We start from the raw sequence: 21,327 nt of genomic DNA, 5'->3' as shown, positions 1-21,327 counted from the left end.
TTATGGGGTATTGGAATTAGATTGTCGATATACCGGGTATATACTGAGGATATACTGAAAATATTCTGAACATATACTGAGGATATACTGAAGATATATTGAGGATATACTGAATATTAAAAAAGTGGACATTTGGATATATTAAAAATATGCTCAGAATATCTTAGATATCCTACGAATATTCAGTATATTGCAATATACGACTATTGATATTCTGAAAATATCTTCAAAATATCATTGTGCTATCTGGGATCCTCTTTTATTAACTTTGCAAATCAATATATCGATCGGTTTCAATATAAAATGAAATAGATATGAATGAAATAAAAATTAACAAAATAAAAAAAATTGTAATTAAATTAAAAGAAAATTTCAAAATATTTGAAAAGAAATAGACATCTTCTTACAACTGATCAATTGGTGTAGTGAGATCTTGAAATATCTTGTTTCGTCTTATACTGCGTTCTGGCTCTTCCATTGCTTGTAAAGAAAAAGCAATGAATTGTGAAAAAGCTTGTTCTGCAGATTTGGAACTAACGTCTCTATGTGATGTTGAATTCAATTTTAGCTGAGTACAAATATCAACAGCTGCGTTAGTTAGGTCAGGTAAAGTGTCATTTTTATCGTTTTTTGTTGCACGTTTTTTTTTCATTGTTTTATGTGATTTTTCATAAAATATAGAATCATCAGTTGAATCGTATTCAGTATTACCCTGGCTTGACGAAGATGTTTCAAATTTTCTTTTCAAATCGTCACTTTCTGCCACTTTTGTTTCTTGCAATGCAGCTGCATTCTTATTAAAAAAAATAGCAGATATTTGGGCATTCTTATCTTTTTCCGTATTTGTAAAATTTCTATGGAAAAAATTAAGTAAAAGTAAAATAAAAATTTAATGTGCATATAAATATTGATATATGTATAAAAATTTGTATGTAAGAATTATGTAAAATACTGACCGTCTTCTTTGAATGTGTTTACGTAGAAAGGACAATTGCGATAAAAGAGAAGATTTCTTTTTACTATAACCTGCACTTTCACTGATTAATTCATTTTTTCTCATTAACTTCGAATATTGTTCTCTTAATGTTGTTATTCTTTTTTTACAATATTCAGCCGTGTAATAATTTCCTGGAAAATATTAATTGAATAATTATTTTACGAATAATGAAAAAAGAAATTAATTTATTACATACATATTGAAGATCTATCGCAGAGAACAAATATATCTGAAAAATGTCCTAAAAACATTTTCTTAAAGCGTCTTAAAGTAACTTTTGTAAGGCACTTTTCAAACAGACACATATACACATTTATATTATCTGCATTTATTTAAATAAAAATAATCAATACAATCCATATTAAAATTAAATAAATCTAGTATATTTCAAATAAAAAATTATTAAACTTAATTTGTGAGAAAGTTATTCATAAGATTGATGGAAATACAATTGATAACAGGATCAATGTTTTAAAAAAAGTGTCTGAATAATGATGATTATTCTAATTAAATAATAAAGAGAAACAAGATTATTGTATGTAAAATCAAAATTTCAAAGAAAACGAGTTAAAAAACAATGTAATATTCACAGATATGTTACTATGGTAAATAATATACCCTGTAGTATTCATTTTTGTAAAAATTTAAGTAAGAAAGCTTATAATTTCACATATATTAATATCTAAACATACTCATAAGGCATCTTTAAGATATTACAAATTGAGATATAAAATGTCTTACAAAACATTCGAAATGACACTTATTATGTTTCACATAGCGTAATTGTGATATCCAACGCATTACTTATGTTAGTTATTTTCTAATATTACCAATAAAACATCTGTTTCACAGAATATAAGTGTGATATGAAATAAAATACTTGTGTTATAATGTGAAATATTTTAGTTAATATGTAACTAAGTTAATATAAATGTACAAACTTTTCTTTCTGAAAAATTTTTAAGCTGTTTTCAGAAATTTAGGACATCTTTAAAATATTAAGTTTTAATGTTCTCTGGGATCATGCTGTAATAAAGAATTTTACTCACCAAAATTTTTATACTTTACCATGATTGTTGAAATTTCTTTCCAGGCATTATTTTTTAATTTGTTGTCTCTAAAATCTCGATTTTTCTTATCATACAAAAATTTTCTTTCTCTATACAGTTTAATTAGATAATCGTCGCCTGTTTTGTCTGGGACATAGATATTGGTATCAGTTGCATTTCCGTAATCTGTTTCCATAATAATTTCTTCCTTCTTGATATCTAACCATTCTTCATTCCGAATGTTATAGGAACTATACTGATGATCCATAATATTGATAATACAAAAATCCACGTTGAGATGGTTACTTGAAAGAAGAGGTTATATATATTATATATCATATTTAAAAAATATCTAAGTAACAAAAATGAACTACTATAACAAAGTTGTACTAAATAATTTATTTTATATCGATTTTGAAATATTGAATAATAACACATGATGTATTATTATTTCACTTACAAAATTTTCTTCTTAAAATGATTGTACTCGCTTACGTCTTATGTTACATTTTTGTTTGTACGTTGACTGAAGTTTAAAGTTATGTATGATTCATACAGTATGAGCCTAAGTTCACGGCCGGTACTTAACGTAACGTAACGCGCTACGAAAAAGCTTGTACGGTGGTCCTTAAGGCCATGACACACAGAAAAACGTAAACGGTAATGGCCATCACACACAAAATGACATAACTGCATATGCAATAGCATAAGACCGTCTCGACCAATGAGCATGCTATGTAAATCAATATGGCGCTTTTATGCTAGATGTTCATTGGTCGAGACGGTCTTATGGTATGCATATGCAGTTATGTCATTTTGTGTGTGATGGCCTTAAAGATTTGTTCTTTTCAGCTGCACTAGGCCTACACTAGTATGTATGTACATACAAGCCAGTACAGGCCAAAACTGCACGAGTTCTCATAAGTGCATCAATACGAGAAGGGATAAAAAGAACACGTTAGTGCAGTAACGAATATGGCCCATGACATGTGTAACGGTGCAGCTCGCAAGCTGCATCGTTACGGCTACGGACCGTCCATCGTCCGTAGTCCACCAAGGGCGCATCAAGCGCCGATAAAACTAAGGCACTATAAACGTGAGTATTCTACCGTCTGCTCTGGTCTCCGCCATTTCTGTTCCGTTCCCCCACTCTTTGCCCTCTCGCCTCTATCGCTGAGCTGATAAGTTTATGATGATTAGGTTATGGTTTCTAAGCTGCTCGAACTCTGTATTTGCGTGTATCCGACTGTAAACAAAAAAAAAGATAAATGTCTTGCTGCGTTGCGGTCAATTGTACCAATAGAACAGAAAACGGTGTTCGAGTATTTGCATTTCCTGTGGATGATATTCGTCGACAGCAATGGATACGTAATCTCCGCAGAGAATCTTGGACACCAACCAAATATTCGCGCCTCTGTGAAGTAAGTTTATTCTCTTAAATTTCCAATTTACGTAGCTTTTTCTGTTTGTTTAGGATCATGGATCGTTTTTTTAAGTGTAGTTTAGATTTGTCACCGTTTGAAATTACATAAATATGAATCACTGTAATCAATAAAGACATTTATCTTATAAGCAATTTTTGTATTTCAGAAACATTTTGAAGAATCACAGTTTGAGATTGATCGAGCAGATAATTGGCGAAAATTAAAACCAAACGCCATACCAACACTTTTTGATATACCTGATCCACCTGCAATGAATAAAAATGAAACAGATGAACCAAATACAAATGCCACTGCTGAGAAAGACATAAGTTTCTATGATACATTACAGTAAGATAAAAGAAATGACATGTATTAATTTGTTTGTTTATTTATTCATTTATTTATTATTATTATATTTATGGGCATGACTAATACTCTTGTACACATCGTACGAGTGATTAAATATAAACATAAGATTAATGAATAAATTTACGTCTTTCTCAGCAATGGCATTTGTATTTGGTTCATCTGTTTCATTTTTATTAATTGCAGGTGGATCAGGTATATCGAAAAGTGTTGGTATGGCGTTTGGTTTTAATTTTCGCCAATTATCTGCTCGACCAGTCTCAAACTGTAATTCTTCAAAATGTTTCTGAAATAAAAAAACTGCTTATAAGATAAATGTTCTTATTGATTACAGTTATTCATATTTATGTCATTTCAAACGGTGACAAATCTAAACTACACTTAAAAAAACAATCCATGATTCTAAACAAACAGAAAAAGTTACGTAAATTAGAAATTTAAGAGAATAAACTTACTTCACAGAGGCACGATGATTTGGTTGGTGTCCAAGACTCTCTTTTTATTCACATTCGGATAATCAAAATACACGTAAACACAGAGTTCGAGCAGCTTAGAAACCATAACCTAATTATCATAAACTTGTCAGCTCAGTGACAGAGGCGTGAGGGCAAGGAGTAGGGAAACGGAACAGAAACGGAACAGATGGCGGAGACCAGAGCAGACGGTAGAATACCTACATCTTTAGTGCTCTAATAAAACTTTTGTCGAAAAACAACGGCGGTCAATCACCGAACGGACCCCTACATCCGACCGTTCCGAAATTCCGTTAGTGGAGGCCCGCAGCCAAAACCGCCGATGCTTGCCGATCCGAGCAGTGTTGCGATATGGGACTGGTTGTATGCGCATGTGCGGCAATACGGCGTCAGTACAGTGTCTCATACAAGTTAAACAAGGCACCCTGCTACATTAAAAATATTTCTAAATTTTTTGAAATTGATTGAAATTTTCTACTTCTTGGTTTTTTAGCTGCTGGCTTCGTAGATTCTATGCTTGTAAATAAATAAATCTTACCTTATTTGTAGTCACCTAACCTTCTCATGTCAAAACGTCCCGCCATACGGTCAACACACAACGGGTGCGTTCGGGGAGACGCTATTAGCGCTATTTAGCGCTATCGACTGTTCACGGAGCTAGCTGATAGTGCTACCAAACGCAATTATGACGTCATTAATGGTAGTGTGATACGTCATAACTGCGCGCTATCAACGCTATTCCTTCCGAGGTAGTGTGTTGGTAGCGTTAAGCCGAGAGCACAAGCTTTTACATAAAGCATAACGCATAAGCATAAGGAAATTGATTGGTCTATATATAAGCATAAGCAAATGCATAAGGAAATGGACCAATCAATTTCCTTATGCTTATGCGTTATGCTTTATGCAAAAGTCTGTGCTCCGGCCATTAGCGTTTGCGAGCTCCGTGAACAGCAATAGCATAGCGTGGTAGCGCGCTTCTGCTAATAAAAACGGAACAAGATCGTAAAAAAGCAATATTAACAGCAGTAGCACTTATAATGCAAGAATTAATAGATTCATCGTCTGAGAGTGATGATGGTAAAGAATAAAAAATTATAGAATAGAGTATAAACCCAGTTAACAAAATGTTAGCAACCTGCTGGCAGTTTGCGAGCAGATTTGCTCAGAACTTGGCAGCAAACACGGTGCCATCTGTGTCCGCATTAAGCTCGTGTTCTGTCGACAGAAACTGTCGACATAGGTTGACAGCAGATTGGCGGCAGAAAACGAGCAGGATCTGCGCAGTGTAATTTGATGTCAGATTGTCGGCAGAAATCGAGCAGAATCTGCCGTCACAATTTAAATGGAATAGCGGCATTTAAATGCTTCATTACAATTTTACATTTCTCGTTTCGCTTATTAAAAGTAGTAAATGAGGTATGTAAAGTATATAATATATAGGCTTGTTCGTTTTAGCTGCACTGGGGCAGCTCTGGGTCTGCTCTAAACAAAATAATACAGGACAAACTATTTATCTGTCCTGTATTATCCTGTGTAGAGCAGACCCAGAGCAGCCCCAGTGTAGCTAAAACGAACAAACCCTATATTTGCTTTATTGGGACAAAAAAAAATACTTTTGTTTTAATAAATTTATTAGGCAAAATCTCGAAATCACTGGAATATTGGGTCAACTCGCAGCGCATTTTCAATTTCAAAAATCAGTTTAATATTCTGAATCTCTTATGGGGATTGTATCAGATTATTGTATTAAACTGTTAAGCTTCATTAAGCCACTGGCCACACTTTATATGCACCGTAGATGAATTTTGAGTACGAGTTTATATATGAAGAAACACGCCGCATAGCGGCAAACAACATCAAATTGCATTGCGCAAATTTTGCTCGATTTCTGCCGCCAATCTGACATCAAACTGCATTATATAGATCCTGCTCGATTTCTGCCGATATCAATCTGATATCAAACTGCGTTGCGCAGGTCGTGCTCGGTTTCTGCCGCCAATCTGCTGTAATAATTCCGAGCAAATCCTATTCGGTTTCTGCTACTGATCTGCTGTCAAATTATGTCAGCAGGTTTTGTAACATTTCTGCTGACATTCTGCTATTATCATCTGATGTAACAGATTTTGTATACAATCTGCAGTCTTTCTGCTGACAAAAATTTGTAGCAGACGTTTGGCAATATCTGTTTGAACAGACTTTGCTGACTGGGAATGTAAGAAAACATGTACCATGTCTCAGCATTAAAAATTAAAATATCGGCATTTCTCACATTTTCCGTTGAATTATCAGATGAATGTTTGTAACAAAATTAGGTGTTATTATTTCCAACTAGTTTAATATTGGACAAAAGATTTATAATTGGACTGGATCTTTTGTCCAACATTTAACGTGTTGAAAATAATAACACCTTATTTTATTACAAACATTCATCTAATAATTCAACGGAAAATGTGAGAAATGCCGATATTTTAATTTTTAATGTTGATACATGGTACATGTTTTCTTACATTTATACTCTATTCTATTATTTTTAAATCTTTACCATCATCACTGTTAGACAATGAATCTATTAATTCTTGTATTATAAGTGCTACTGCTGTTAATATTGCTTTTTTACGATCTTGTTTCATTTTTATTAGCAGACGCACGCTATCACGCTATGCTATTGCTGTTCACGGAGCTCGCATTCATAAAGCCTTGTGTCCACGATACTAGAACTCGGTCCGAGATCTCGGACTGAGAGAAAGTTACTAGAACTCGGATCATGTACACACTGAATTTGGATGCAAAACTCGAATAAGAAGCTCAAACGAAAAAATGCATTGTGTCCCATTTTTCGGTACAAGTTATTGCGAGAGTTATTAAATTTTACTAGTTTCTTTTACTATCTGTCAAGACAAAATATAAGATACTTATAGTGATACGAGATACTGTGAACAATATAAATAATATTTTAGTAAGTAATTATAGAATTGAAAAAATAAGAGAAATATAATTCTTAAATAAAATAAATTAATAAGATTAATAATTAATAAGATTTACATAAGTAGTTATTATTAGTTTCAATGCAGATTAAATTAGACATTAAAAATATATTATAACCTATATATACATATTATTTTTCAAGAAAAGTATAATAATATATAAAATTGATTTTCAGAAAAAACTTCTTTTATAATAAAAAATGGATAATAAGGAAAATGTTAAAATTTTATTAATGTTATATCAACAACATTCTTGTTTATATGTTACAAAAAGTGTTGATTATTATAATTGTATGAAACGAGATCAAGCTTTACAGATAATTTGTAATCAGTACAAAGAATTAACAGGACAACCACTAACAACTGAAATTGCAAAAAAAAATTAATAATTTAAGATCACAATATTTGGACCATCTAAATAAAATAAAACATTCGAAATCAAGCGGTGCATCACTTGATGATATCTATAAACCAACTTGGCAATATAACATAGATCAGAAAATCATCGTAAAGAATCGTAACTCGATTACAACGCTAACTATATTCAGCCAAGTATAAATATTATTGTTCGAGGACTCGGACCGAGATCTCGGATTGAGTTCTAGCATCGTGGACACAAGGCTTTAGCGCTATCTTGGCTCCGTGAACGGAGCTAGTAGCGTTAGCGTTGATAGCGCGGTAGCGAGCTGCCCGAACGCACCCAAAGAGGGACGGAGGGGTGGAGAAGCCTCTCGACGGGGGGAAGGGGAAAATGGCGCGAAGCATTGCGTGGGGGGGGGGGGGGCTAGATGGGGAGGGTGAAACCAGCGCCAAGTGTTTTTGTATTTTTTAATAAATAATTTGTTATTTTAATTAAATGTTTAAATTTTGTATGTGCACTAAGAATAACATATCACTTACTTTTTAGAATCAAATTTTAATTAGTTTTATTTATACATTTTATGTATATTTTATGTATGTTTATTTTGAATTTGCACCTTGAATAATATATCAGTTACTTTTCATATTGGTAATATATTAAAAATTCAGATAATTATTAAAATATAAACATATTGGAGTGTCTTTTTTGGAACTTGGCCAGACCTTATCATTTATGAATCTTTGTGCTATATTAATTTACTAGATCGCTTGTGAATTGCTGCAACAAGTTGCATGCAGGCTCGTCTGATGCAAGCTTTTCATATAAGTGTGGCATAAGGAAAAAACAGAGAAAAACAATGGGATTGTTTTGTCTCTTTTCCTTATAGGCTGTTAGAAAACCTCTATTTTTTATATATTACAACTTTGCTTCCGCCGTTTTTTTTTCGACATTTGAGGCTTTATTGTAAAAAACTGGTTATACATTTACGATTCAAAATATTGTCCATCGCTGGTCACTACTTTCTCCCATCTTTCGGGCAGCGTACGAATCCCGCGTCGAAAAAACTGCTCATCTTTTGAGGCGATCCACGTATCGATCCAATTTTTGACTTCTTCATAAAAACGTAAGTGCTGGTCAGCCAGGCCGTGTGCCATTGATCGAAACAAGTGATAGTCAGAGGGAGCAATGTCTGGAGAATACGGCGGGTGGGGTAGGACTTCCCATTTCAATGTTTCCAAATATGTTTTGACCAACTTTGCGACATGGGGTCGAGCATTGTCATGCTGCAAAATCACTTTATCGTGTCTCTCGTTGTATTGCGGCCGTTTGTCTTTCAATGCTCGGCTTAAACGCATTAATTGCTTTCGATACAGATCGCCTGTGATTGTTTCAGACGTTTTTAGCAGCTCATAATACACTACGCCGAGCTGGTCCCACCAAATACAGAGCATGACCGGAAAGTCCCCATGATTTTCTGCGCTTGGGGTTATCGTAATAAACACATTTTTCGTTCCCAGTCACAATGCGATGCAGAAATCCCTTCCGTCTTTGCCTTTCAAGCAGCTGTTCACAAGCAAACAAATGCCGTTCAACATCTCTCGGCTTCAAGTCGTACGGCACTCAATTTCTTGTTTCTGAATCATTCCCATGGCTTTCAGGCGTTTTGAAATGGTTTGTTGAGTCACTCCCAATGATCCTGCCAATTCTTCTTGCGTTTGACACGAGTCTTCATGAAGTAATGCCTCCAATTCTGCATCTTTGAAAACCTTCTCTCTTCCACCGCCATGCCGGTCTTCGATGTCAAAATTACCGTTCTTGAAGCGTTGAAACCACTCACGACAAGTTCTTTCACTAATAGCGGTTTCGCCATAAGTATTTGAGAGCATTCGATGAGCCTCAGCCGCAGATTTCTTCATATTGAAGCAGAAAATTAAAACCTCCCGCAAATGACGAGAATTTGGCTCGTAAACTGACATTTTCAATCGAGAATAACTTTACGATGCGGACACAAATCGACTAATGTTTCGATGGGGTTATGTTGACAAATGCCCAAGCTTATTGTATGTGACGTCTACATCTGTATATTTCCACCACCACATACCGCTAAAGCCATTCTATTGGAAAACGGCGGAAGCAAAGTTGTACACCTAATACATATGTGTAGAGTATACATATATACATGTATAAAATATACATGTAATATATACATGTAAATATATACATGTAAAAAATTCAGTGAAGAGAGTGTACAACAAAAAGAGATAAAACAAATCGAATGATCTCTTTGACTGATCGCATCTTGAGCAGCACGGCGGTTCTCGATTTGTATAGATTTCATTAAAATTATGTAAACATATAAAATATAATAAAAAAATTTTAAACCGATTTTGCTTTATTTAATAAAAATTGCCAAATAACTTTTTTATTTCTTTGCAATCAAAGTGGTGTCTTCCCGTAAAGTCCAATTCATAAAGATCATCGCTTTTAACAACATATATATGAGTGTTATCAAATTCTAGAGCACATATACCTTTATCGTCGTCATGTTCTATAGTATACGTCTAAAAATTTTTAAGACAATAATAATTCACTAATAAAGTACAAAATACGAATAATTTGAAAATAAAATACAAACTTGAATGGCATCACTCTGTCTCTGATCCCATAGAACAATCTTAGTAAATCCCGTTACAAAAGTGTACCGATCATCTGATGAGCAACACATTGATAAGCCATATTTTGAAGAATCCCATGTACGTACAACTTCGGATGTTCTGAAATCACAGTAGCAAATATAAAGAAATTAAATAGCTAATTAATATCAACAATAAGATTTATTACCTCATGTCCATTTTTTTAATAGAATACTCAAAACACATGAGAATAGTTTGAGGATCTTCCCATAGTAGTTGGTGACAATCCTCTCCAAATTTTTCATCCATTACATGATAACTAAAATTGCTTTACATTAACATAATGTATATTTTATTCCAATAATACATAAAATCCTATGTTCTGTCCAGCAAAAGAAAAGTCCACGGTTAAAACAAAAACTCGTCTATTTCGTTCAGGTTTTTCCTCACGGGACGCTTAGAAAGCCCGCCATTCCACACAACTGTACTGATTGTGCAGCTTTTCAATGCCAGCGAGTGGCGCAACGCTCTTTCCATTTTGACTGCTATGCTTCTATGCGCAGACCGGGTTTTTATCTCGCTGGACAGAGTATAGCTTTATATACGGGCAAAATGTTCGTATCAGACTACACATTAAATATTGAAAATAAAGATTTTAGATTGAAATTTGACCAATCAAAATAAAGAATTTTTGGCTTTTTTGTATTGATTGGTTAAACTTCAATTTTTAATTTTTAATCTTCAATGCGTAATCTGATGCAGGCTTAACGACGGATCCTTCCACTATGTGAAAGAGAGAAAAATATATTTTTACTTTCTCTCATGCCCACGTTCTTAACTTATTATTGGATAGAAAATCAGTAGTTTATACTTTATAGATATACAGACAGGCCAAAATGTTTTTACGCTTGATTCGTAGGTATTGTACCGATTGAACACTTGGTCACAAAAATGCCTTAACATATGAACTTGAACGAGTGTGAATTTCACAAGCAAATTCAAATGTGTCTTGACACTCGTTGACAAATACATGTGTAAAGGCCATCGCACACAAAATGACATAACTGCATATGCATAGCATAAGACTGTCTCGACCAATGAGCATGCTATGTAAATCAATATGGCGCCTTTATGCTAGATGTTCATTGGTCAAAACGGTCTTATGCTATGCATATGCAGTTATGTCATTTTGTGTGTGATGGCCTTAAGGGTCTATCCAGACAAACTTGCATGATTGGTCCATAAACAAATGCATAAAGAAATGAACTAATTAATTTTTTTTAAGCACATGTTTATGCGACTATGCAAGTTTGTCTGAATAGGCCCTAAGACATTCCTGTGTCTGGTGTGTACCTACTACGCCAAACACAGTCAAAAGTTTCGAACTTAACTGTATGTGAAAGGACAGCAACACATGACATGTAGTTCTCTTCCGCAAGAAGTGATTCAGTGCCCATTCCCGTATATATAATTCAGTACTCACTAACAAGAAAGTTTTGATAAGCCAAAAATTCTAAAAAATTTGAAATTTTGCAGAAAAATAATACATATAAATCTAATCAAAGAGCTATTTTTTGTTTTAAATAAAAAATAATTCTAGGGATGGAAACACTTTTTAAAGAAATTCCGATTTTTCGAAAGATATTTCCCCCTCTAGAAATATTTTTTGCCAAAACAAGAAATAGCTTTTTGATTAGGTTCATATATTATATTTCTGCAGTTTCAAATTTTTTAGAATTTTTGAGTTATTAAACCGTCCTTGTAAGTTATAATTAGAAATGTTATTAAATCGAATCATATAATAGTGTCTGTAAACATAGTCAATGTTTAAATCAACATTTGTAGAAATTGATCAATTAATTGAAATATCACTTACTTTTTTTCAATATCGTAAATTAGAAACGACGTTGATGATTTATTATAATCATAGAAACTAGCAGCAAATTTTGTTCCTATAGGGTCAAATGAGATTGATTTTATATGAATTTCGTCGTCTTCAGGTTGTTCCACGTCGACTCCACAAAATATTTGCTTTTCTTCCGTACAACCATTTTTATCGTCTGTATATTTCAGTATCTACGCAAAAACAAACTTTTTACATACTACATTAAGATAGCATTATTGCAATTTTTCTTGAATCTTACCTTTATTAAATCATCAGAACCAATTATAATGTGTTGTGATGTTGCGTCTATGACATCAATTTCTTTATGTACATTATGTATTACTGAATATTTAAGATCATTTCTTTTATTCTTTTTTGATTCAATTCTCCAGTGTTTAATAATACCATATCTGCAAGAATTTTTGTCAAAAATAAAAATAAAAAATAAACATAAAATACAGTTTATAAATAAATACTCACACGTCGCCACTTATAATATAATCGTCGCAAACAGCAATAGATTTAATAAAGGTGTTATTATTTCCCACAATCTTTTCATCCTTTTTAATGGTACCGTTCTTTGCGCGATTATAAGCAAGAAAATAATGTCCACAAAACCAAATCGTATTTTTAGTCATTTGCAGGCATTTATTACTCGTATCATAATCTGTATAAATTTCCTTTTCTTCTTTATATATATTACTTTCTTTATAACCCGCAGATATCCAGTTGTAATATGTACTAAATATAGAATTATATGAAGATAATAGTGGTTTACATCTGTAAAAGAAAATAAGACGTGTTTTTCAATATGACCTTATGTAAAATCGTGTATATTCTATATTCTGAAAATATGTAAATATTAAAATGTATTTTAAAGATATAATTAAAAAATTGAATAAAGTTTTGCATAATTAACAACAAGAAAAAAAGTTGTTACTTAACGCTAATATGTGAAAAAGTTTTATCGATAAATATTGTATTAGATTTGAAAAAAAGTATGTTCATTAGAATCACTTTTCTATTAATTCTTTTAATTGGACAAATTTAGATTAATTTAAAAGTGGTTAATGATGTCATTGCATTGTCTCTGTCAATAAAAATGGAATATATACCTAGTTTACATCGTCAAAACATTGGTACGCGTATTAAGTTTGGTGCCCACCCTGATAGAAATATTTTTCTAAGAATATAACGAAATTTTGCTGAAATGTATTTGAAAATTTCTCTCAATTGACCCCATTAATTAATTTCATAAATATTTCAGCAATTTTTCATTAAAAAGTAACAGTTTTCAGTTCAATTCAGTAAATTTCATAATGATAATTATTTAAAAACTTTTTTATTACTTTTTAACAGTATATTTTAACTTTTTTTATATTTCATAGTATTACATTAAATTTTTATACGGAAAATTATGATTCATTTTGAAATATATTCAGTAATTTTCCAAAAACTTTCGTTTCACTTTTCATTGATTTTATAGCACTGTCAGCAAAATATTTCCATTAAGGTAGCCAATCAAAAACGTTGCAAGAAAGACAGACGTCACCCGGCAATATAGCTCTCCCTTCTTCCTAGTGGAATCAGCCCTACTTCTTCAAGGCGCTCTTCAATGGCTTTGTTTACTAACGCTTGGTGCTGGTCCTAGGTTGTTTTTCAGCAAAGGACACAAGTTGACACAAATCGACACAAGTATTACTCTGTCTTTGTTCGATATTCAATGAGCAACAGAGTATGTTTTCCAGCAAAGGACACAAGTTGACACAAATCGACACAAGTATCACTCTGTCTTTGTTCGATATTCAATGAGCAACAGAGAGAATAATACTTTTGTGTCGCTTGTGTTTTTTGGTGAAAAACTACTTTAGTAGAGCTCTAAGGCCTGTTCTACAATACGTCGTATATCGGATAACTTATGGATAAACAACACTACAATTTACTCGCAAATAATAAATTTCAATTTTTTCTTTAAATGACATACATTTAACACCTTACCTATCAAGAGACACGGTAGTGTCTCGCGCCAAGTTCACGCGCAGCGCAAAACCGACCGTGTATCTTTACGCGAGCACATGAGCTGATAGGAGTCGAGATTTTCATATCTCAATAATGCGTGGACCGATCGAATTTATAATAGGCTCAATCGATAGAGCACATGCGATTTACATAATAAAAGTATCTTTACTTTTTTTGTACATGCTTTCTAAAAAAATATATTAATTGCCAAAGTTTGCCAAAGTCGAAATATGCCGAAATCTATGTAAGTCTTGGTCGTCGTCGTCGTCGTCGTCGTCGTCTGTTCGTCATCCTTCTCTAATATATAAGTTTTTCCTTTGTCAACTAGAAGCATCAAAATGCGACATGGTTGTCCTTTTCTACATCCCGTGAAATGTCGATTCCCGCATAAGAGCGTCTTTTTTCTTTCCTTTCTTTTTCTAAAAGATGTCTGTCCTTTTCCAACATGGCGGCGCTCAGACCTGTCAGCTCGCAGCTTTGATGATACTAATCACATTGATATAATTAATATCGGTCGTAAAATGTATATGTAACGTGTTGTAGAGACGAATAGAGATAGTGTATATCAAAATAATAGTATTCTTTACAAAAAAAATTTTTCTCGTCTTGAAGTGCAGAAGTGTAGCAACACACATGCTGACAACACTCATAAAGGGAACGTTCACAAGTGTCCCCTCCCGATTTGATTCTCCTTGAAATATGTTGTAAAACATACAATTTGAGAAGACACGTATTTTTTTATAGCGGCCCTAACTCAAATTTAAAGGGTGAAACACCCTTTTGAAAAAAACGAGTTTTTTTTTTGTGTGTAACTATCGCCAAAACCGTAGGAGAGATAAAAAAATGTTTCAAGTAGAAGTTGTATGGCTTGTAATGGGCTTTACAACTGTGTAGTTGAATTTTCAAAAAATGTAATTTTTTTTAATTTACTCTTACCCCTTGGTATTATTTTTTCGAATTTCAAAATTTTTGTAATGACAAAAGTTGTAGCATTTTTTACGCTGAATTCAACCATATATGATTTTATTATGTTCCGAAATCGCATCTTTCAAAAATAAGTCATCAGTATCATATTATATGCGTCGCGCTGCATGACGCATTGTTTATACCGCACTTGTGTTGCGCAATAGTCGTTAAATAAATATAAAAATGACATGTTATCACATATTTAAGGAAGAAAAATTAACTAAAATTGTTGCTAAAGCATCCCTTCCACATTACACTCTTATAGATAATCGCTGCATTTCGTATGCAGCGCGTTGTCATATACAAGTTAGCTATCAGCGCATATTACACTTTGAAGTTTTGCTTGCAGTGACCACGAGAAAATAATTTATGAAACGAAAACAGTGAATGAATCAATCTATTCAACATATATCCACCCTGACTCTACTCTCTTGGCCCGACTTGACTGACAATGAATAAAATTCTGTACATACTCTTTTTCAATAATTTTAATATACTGCGATATATTCTACATACTATTACATTCTATTAAATTATTACGATTTTTTTAAACTATGGTATATAAAATCTTGAAATATAAAATGTATATTATAAGTATAATTATAATATATTGATACAATAAATAAGCTTTTATATATATATATATAAGCTTATTTATATATATATTATAATTATACTTATAATATACATTTTATATACCATAGTTTAAAAAAATCGTAGTAATTTAGTGGAATGTAATAGCATGTAGAATCACAGTATATTAAAATTATTGAAAAAGAGTAAACTGTACAGAATTTTATATTTTATTTCATTCTCAGTCAAGTCGGGCCAAGAAGGTAGAGTCAGGGTAGATATATGTTGAATAGATTGATTCATTCACTGTTTTCGTTTCATAAATTATTTTTCCGTGGTCACTGCAAGCAAAACTTCAAAGTGTAATATGCGCTGATAGCTAACTTGCTTATAACAACACGCTGCGCACGAAATGCAGCGATTATCTATAAAAATGTAATGTGGAAGGGATGCTTTAGCAACAATTTTAGTTAACTTTTCTTTCTCAAATATATAATAACATGTCATTTTTATATTTATTTTGCGACTATGCACAACACAAGTGCGGTATAAACGGTCATGCAGCGCGACGCATATAATGTGATACTGATGACTCATTTTTGAAAGATGTGATTTCGAAACATAATAAAATCATATATGGTTGAATTCAGCGTAAAAAATGCTACAACTTTTGTCATTACAAAAATTTTGAAATTCGAAAAAATAATAACAAGGGGTGGGGGTAAATTAAAAAAAATTTCATTTTTTGAAAATTTAACTACACAGTTATAAAGTTTATTACAAGCCATACAACTTCTATTTAAAATATTTTTTTATTTCCTACGGTTTTGGCGATAGTTACATACAAAGAAAAAAACCGTTTTTTTTCAAAGGAGTGTTTGATCCCTTAAATTTGAGTTAGGGCCGCTATAAAAAAATACGTGTCTCCTCAAATTGTATGTTTTACAACATATTTCAAGGAGAATCAAATCGGGGGAGGGGACACTTGTGAACGTTCCCTTGTTAGTATTCTGTAGTTAGTGGACAGAAAGTGTACTTTGTGCACATTGGTGGAATCGGCAGGTATGTAATGTTTATAGAGAAGAAATGTCTAACACTTGGATTGAAGTTGACGATACGCTAATTAAAAAAAGACAATGGCCTAGAGGTGCTAAAGATGTTTTTGTCATTCTTACAGAAATTTGATCAAAAGTAATCTGTTTTTATATATGAAAACACGCAATAACTTAGAAATACAGATGGTTTTTTATACTCTTTTTATGATCACTAATAATTTTCTTATAAAACATGTTGTAACTTATAAAAAAAAATTATTAGGTTTGTATAAATTAAGATTTCTATAATCAAAAAGAGGATCGTCGTATTGAAAATATGACGGGAGTGATGGTGGGATATTATTACCATTATTTTTACTAAAAAAAAAGAATCATATTTATTAAAATTATTTTTACTTAAAAAAAGAAATGATATCTCACAAAAAAACCTTTTTTTTAAAAAAAGGTAAAAAAAGGGCGCCAAGTACACGCCTTGTTATATTAAAAAAAAGTTTTCCTCATAAAAAAACCTTTCCAAAAAATTGTTTTTTTAAAAAAAGTTTTCCTCATAAAAAATGAACTGTATTGTACTGTACTTTTCAAAGAACTGTACTTTCAAAAATATATTAAAAAAAAGTTTTTCTCACAAAAAATCTTTCCAAAAAAAGTTGTATATATAAAAAACTTTCCAAAAAGATTGTATTTCCAAAAATATATTATAAAAGAATCTTTTTAAAAAAATTATATATATTTATTATAAAAAACCTTTCCAAAAAAATTGTACTTTTAAAAAAAGTTGTATATATTAAATAAAAATTTGCTACATATTCTGTCTATAAAAGAGGTGATATCAGAAAATGACGCCAAGTTTAAATAAAGAACCTTTCACAAAAAGTTGCATGTATATCTAATTATTTATTTAAAAATGATATTTATGTTTATATCTAGTTAATTCTTTTTAAGTATACTTTTTAAAATAATTGCATCTGTATCTAGTTATTTTTTTTATATCTGTATCTAGTTAAATAAAAAAATTTTTCAAATTTAATCAAAATAAAAAAATATTACAAAATTTTGCAAAAAACTTAGCGTTGCTATAAAATAGCCTTCATTGCTCTATAATATTTTAAGATGTATAATAATATTTTAAGGCTATTCAACCTTCTCTCTATAGATCTTGGATTCATACTGCGTACAATGTCTAGAAATTCTAGTTAAAGATATTTTATCGTCTAGAACAGGCCTGGCCAAAAGCTTGCTCGCGAGCAGCCTTCAAAGTCCGCTGGATGGGGACTCGGCCTCCACTATCTCGCCGTCCTCACTTTTGTTTGTTCGCTATCTTTTGTTCTAAAGCTTAGAATCCCCATCCAGCGGACTTTGAAGGCTGCTCGCGAGCAAGCTTTTGGCCAGGCCTGGTCTAGAAAACAAGTTTCAATATTGGACATTGGACACAGTATGAATCTTTCATAAGTAAAAGGAAAGAGGTGTCAACCACAAAAATCTGCTAAAATACTCAACTAATTCCGAGTACTGTTCTAGAATAAGTTGCAATATAATTATAGATTAAGCTTTATTTAACTTACCGTTCATAAAATTTTTTCCGTTTCTGATTTGTGATGCTGACAAATAAATGTTGACTTTTTTTATTTAATGTAGCGCATGCCACACTATTAAATTGTCTGCATACTATACTAAGCTGATATAAAGTATATACATCACAGAAATTGAAAATTATTTCTAATATCTCGTTTGGAAAAATATACTTAACAGACATATTTGTCTTTTTAATTGAACGTTACCACGTGAGAATATAGATATTATAACCGGTATGTTCACTTCACTGGACGTTATACTTTTTTATTTTTAAAGTGGAATATCTTCAGCTTAAAATCTGCTATTCGACACAAATCCTCTAGATCCTATTGACTACCACGTTAAAATTCCTTAGAACTCTATTCAACTTTTTAACAAATCGGTAAATTTCAGCAACAATCCTCACTCTTCCCACCGGGAAAACACACAGAACAACTCATCACCAAAATCCACTAAAATATAAGTACACTGGAAACAATGCTGCCAGACGGGCCAGATTCAGAAGCTGCTAAATTTGTACAACACTGCGGCCCAATGAAGGTACAATTTCATGTAGTAAAGTTTGCTGGCGAAGTTCCCCCACTCCGCCGAAAACGGATCTAAGATCTATAGAGAGAAGGTTATCTCAGGTAGTTTTCCACCAATAAGACACAAATAGACACAGTGTCAGGCACAAAACAGTTGTGTAAAGCCGCTTGTTGAAACATTGGCCGCGTTCAGCAGACTCAACAGTTGTAGATTTTCCGCTGAATCTCGACTGTTAATTAGTTGGTTCTGAAAGTAAGAACCAATCACGTTCGATTGCTACTAAGCGGTTTGTTCTGCTGAACGCGCCCATTGGCTGCGTTCCGTAAAGCGCATATGCGCGCATCTATCTATAGTATACATAACGTATACTATAGATAGATGCGCGCATATGCGCTTTACGGAACGCAGCCATTATATTTCTTAGTACAGCCATAGTTGGCGTTCTATAGTGTTCTTATAGTGAATTTTTTCTTGAAATGTTACTCATATGTATATGTACATACATCTGCTTTAATTGCATAATAAGTATAATTTACAAAAATAAATTTTAAACTTCACAATTTTCATAAAATAATATAGTACATAAAATATAATGGTACATAAAATAATATTTCCCTAAGTTTGTCAAATAATTGGCAGCCATGAATTGAACACAAATCACCTCGACTCACCTCTTTAGCTGTGTATATTTGTGTCGAGCTGTGTCGTTGTAGGAAAACATTGGTTGTTTTCCAGCAAAGAACACAAGTTGACACAAATCGACACAAGTATCACTCTGTCTTTGTTCGATATTCAATGAGCAACAGAGTATGTTTCCAGCAAAGGACACAAGTTGACACAAATCGACACAAGTATCACTCTGTTTTTGTTCGATATTCAATGAGCAACAGAGAGAATAATACTTTTGTGTCGCTTGTGTCTCTTGGTGGAAAACTACCAGAGAGAATAATACTTTTGTGTCGCTTGTGTATCTTGATGGAAAACTACCAGAGAGAATAATACTTTTGTGTCGCTTGTGTCTTTTGGTGGAAAACTACCATTATGTCGAACACTGTGCGATTTTAGGTTTGTTTTTTATTCCTGAACTGGCTGCACTAGTTCAAAAAGTGTACACTGAAGCGTTCTTTATTGCAGAACTGGTATTACTGACGCTGTTCGTTATGACAGTGTAGCGGAACTTAGTGTAATAGTTCACTGAACTGATTGCACTAGGTCTAGAGCCAGTGCAAGCAGTGCAAGAACAGCAGCCTAAGAAATAGGCGCCATAAATAGATAATTAAATTGTAAGTATGAAATTGTAAGTAAGAATTTTTGTAAATAAAAAACTTAACAACAAGACTTAACTTTTATTGTATAATGTAATAATTGTAAAATGTATAATTGTATAAATGTATAATTGTAAAAATAAATATATTTTAATGTATAATGTTTAAAATATAATGTTTAAAATTTAAATATATAAATCTGTATCGTTAAATTTTGAGGTTAAAAAATTTTATACTGTAACGTATAATAATATTATTAATATATAATATTATATATTTATATATAAATAAAACGATTTAAATTAACATCTAAATGTAGGTATATACAATATATTACTGACAGTATTAATTTTTATAATTTTGTTTGAAACAGGTTATTACACATTTATTGTAGATTTTTTGATACTTTTTGTATGTAAAAGGATAAATAAATTATTGATGAGTTGGTTGATAGGTTATGTTTCGCATTACAATATTAAAAGTCTGCATATAAAAAACAATCTTTACCATTGTCTTCAAATAAAAGCATTTTCAATGGTGAAATTGTAATTGGAATATGATCATCTTCGTCAGAAGATTCTATTAATTCTAATACTACTATTTTATTTATTATATTGTCACACATTATTTTTGCACTGCAGTGTTTTTTATTCTTGCACTTTTTCAGTCTGCACTCTCAATCCTTGCTTAAACTCCCTAGTTTTAGTTTAGTTCTAGTTCAGTTCAGTGTAAAAATAAAAAACAAACCTTTTGTGTCGCTTGTGTTTCTTGGTGGAAAACTATCTCAATAAAACCGGTTGTTGGCGAGAGACGATGAAGGAAGGGGAGAGCATGGTGATCTCATCTGCGAACAGTAGCTGTCTGACTACACTAGTTCAGAGTTTATTTTTTTCCCTCTATATTGGAAGGAGAAAAATAAACTCTGAACTAGTGCAGCCAGTTCAGCTATAAAGAACAGATCTATAGCTTCTATCCGCCTATGAGATCATCATTGCCCTTCTTGCCACTCGTTCCTTTTTGCGAATGAGGTAACCTTCTTTCTATGGCTTAGTTTACACCGATTGTTTAGTACGCGTACCAAGTACTAAATCAGCTTCTTTGATTGGTGTAGATTTTACACTATACGATTTATACCTATCGCAGAAGCAGATTTAGTATTTGGTACGCGTACTAAACA

At 32.3% G+C, this 21,327-nt stretch overlaps 2 protein-coding genes across 9 annotated transcripts in view; one reads left to right on the top strand and one right to left on the bottom strand.

Annotated features, from left to right (window-relative positions):
• The window catches only part of LOC105669427 (uncharacterized), a 36,215-nt gene that overhangs the window by 7,644 nt on the left and 7,244 nt on the right, over positions 1-21,327 (bottom strand). The window contains exons 1-9 of one of the 8 annotated variants that reach the window (XM_067351132.1): positions 18,764-18,963; positions 12,653-12,952; positions 12,432-12,582; positions 12,164-12,363; positions 10,496-10,606; positions 10,290-10,428; positions 2,047-2,351; positions 957-1,128; positions 408-854 (exon numbers count right to left, since the gene is read on the bottom strand). In XM_067351132.1, the coding sequence (XP_067207233.1) occupies positions 408-854; positions 957-1,128; positions 2,047-2,351; positions 10,290-10,300 (935 nt within the window). In that variant the 5' untranslated portion in view covers positions 10,301-10,428; positions 10,496-10,606; positions 12,164-12,363; ... (1 more) ...; positions 12,653-12,952; positions 18,764-18,963. Of the gene's footprint in view, positions 1-407; positions 855-956; positions 1,129-2,046; positions 2,352-2,506; positions 4,123-4,291; positions 4,738-4,847; positions 5,072-10,028; positions 10,216-10,289; positions 10,429-10,495; positions 10,607-11,776; positions 12,096-12,163; positions 12,364-12,431; positions 12,583-12,652; positions 12,953-13,287; positions 13,503-18,347; positions 19,007-19,556; positions 19,715-21,327 lie in introns of those variants that run through there. The other 7 variants (XM_067351131.1, XR_010889042.1, XM_067351130.1 and 4 more) reach the window with 7 other exon arrangements.
• Positions 3,315-4,857, top strand: LOC136998466 (peroxynitrite isomerase THAP4-like). The gene is made up of 3 exons (XM_067351139.1): positions 3,315-3,467; positions 3,637-3,818; positions 4,023-4,857. The coding sequence occupies exons 1-3, from the start codon at positions 3,315-3,317 to the stop codon at positions 4,066-4,068; spliced, it is 381 nt and encodes a 126-aa protein (XP_067207240.1). The 3' UTR covers positions 4,069-4,857.

The sequence above is a fragment of the Linepithema humile genome, chromosome 3 (genome assembly GCF_040581485.1).
Source record: "Linepithema humile isolate Giens D197 chromosome 3, Lhum_UNIL_v1.0, whole genome shotgun sequence".
NCBI classification, from domain to species: domain Eukaryota; kingdom Metazoa; phylum Arthropoda; class Insecta; order Hymenoptera; family Formicidae; genus Linepithema; species Linepithema humile.
Note: the sequence above shows the minus strand (reverse complement) of the source record. Positions and strands in the feature narration are given on the sequence as shown.

Bases quoted from the DNA above. Each gene is read 5' to 3' on its own strand.
- LOC136998466 (XM_067351139.1), top strand. From the start codon at position 3,315: ATGTCTTGCTGCGTTGCGGTCAATTGTACCAATAGAACAGAAAACGGT. The intron at 3,468-3,636 runs GTAAGTTTATTC...TTTGTATTTCAG, and splicing joins AATATTCGCGCCTCTGTGAA to AAACATTTTGAAGAATCACA. The intron at 3,819-4,022 runs GTAAGATAAAAG...TATTAATTGCAG, and splicing joins AGTTTCTATGATACATTACA to GTGGATCAGGTATATCGAAA.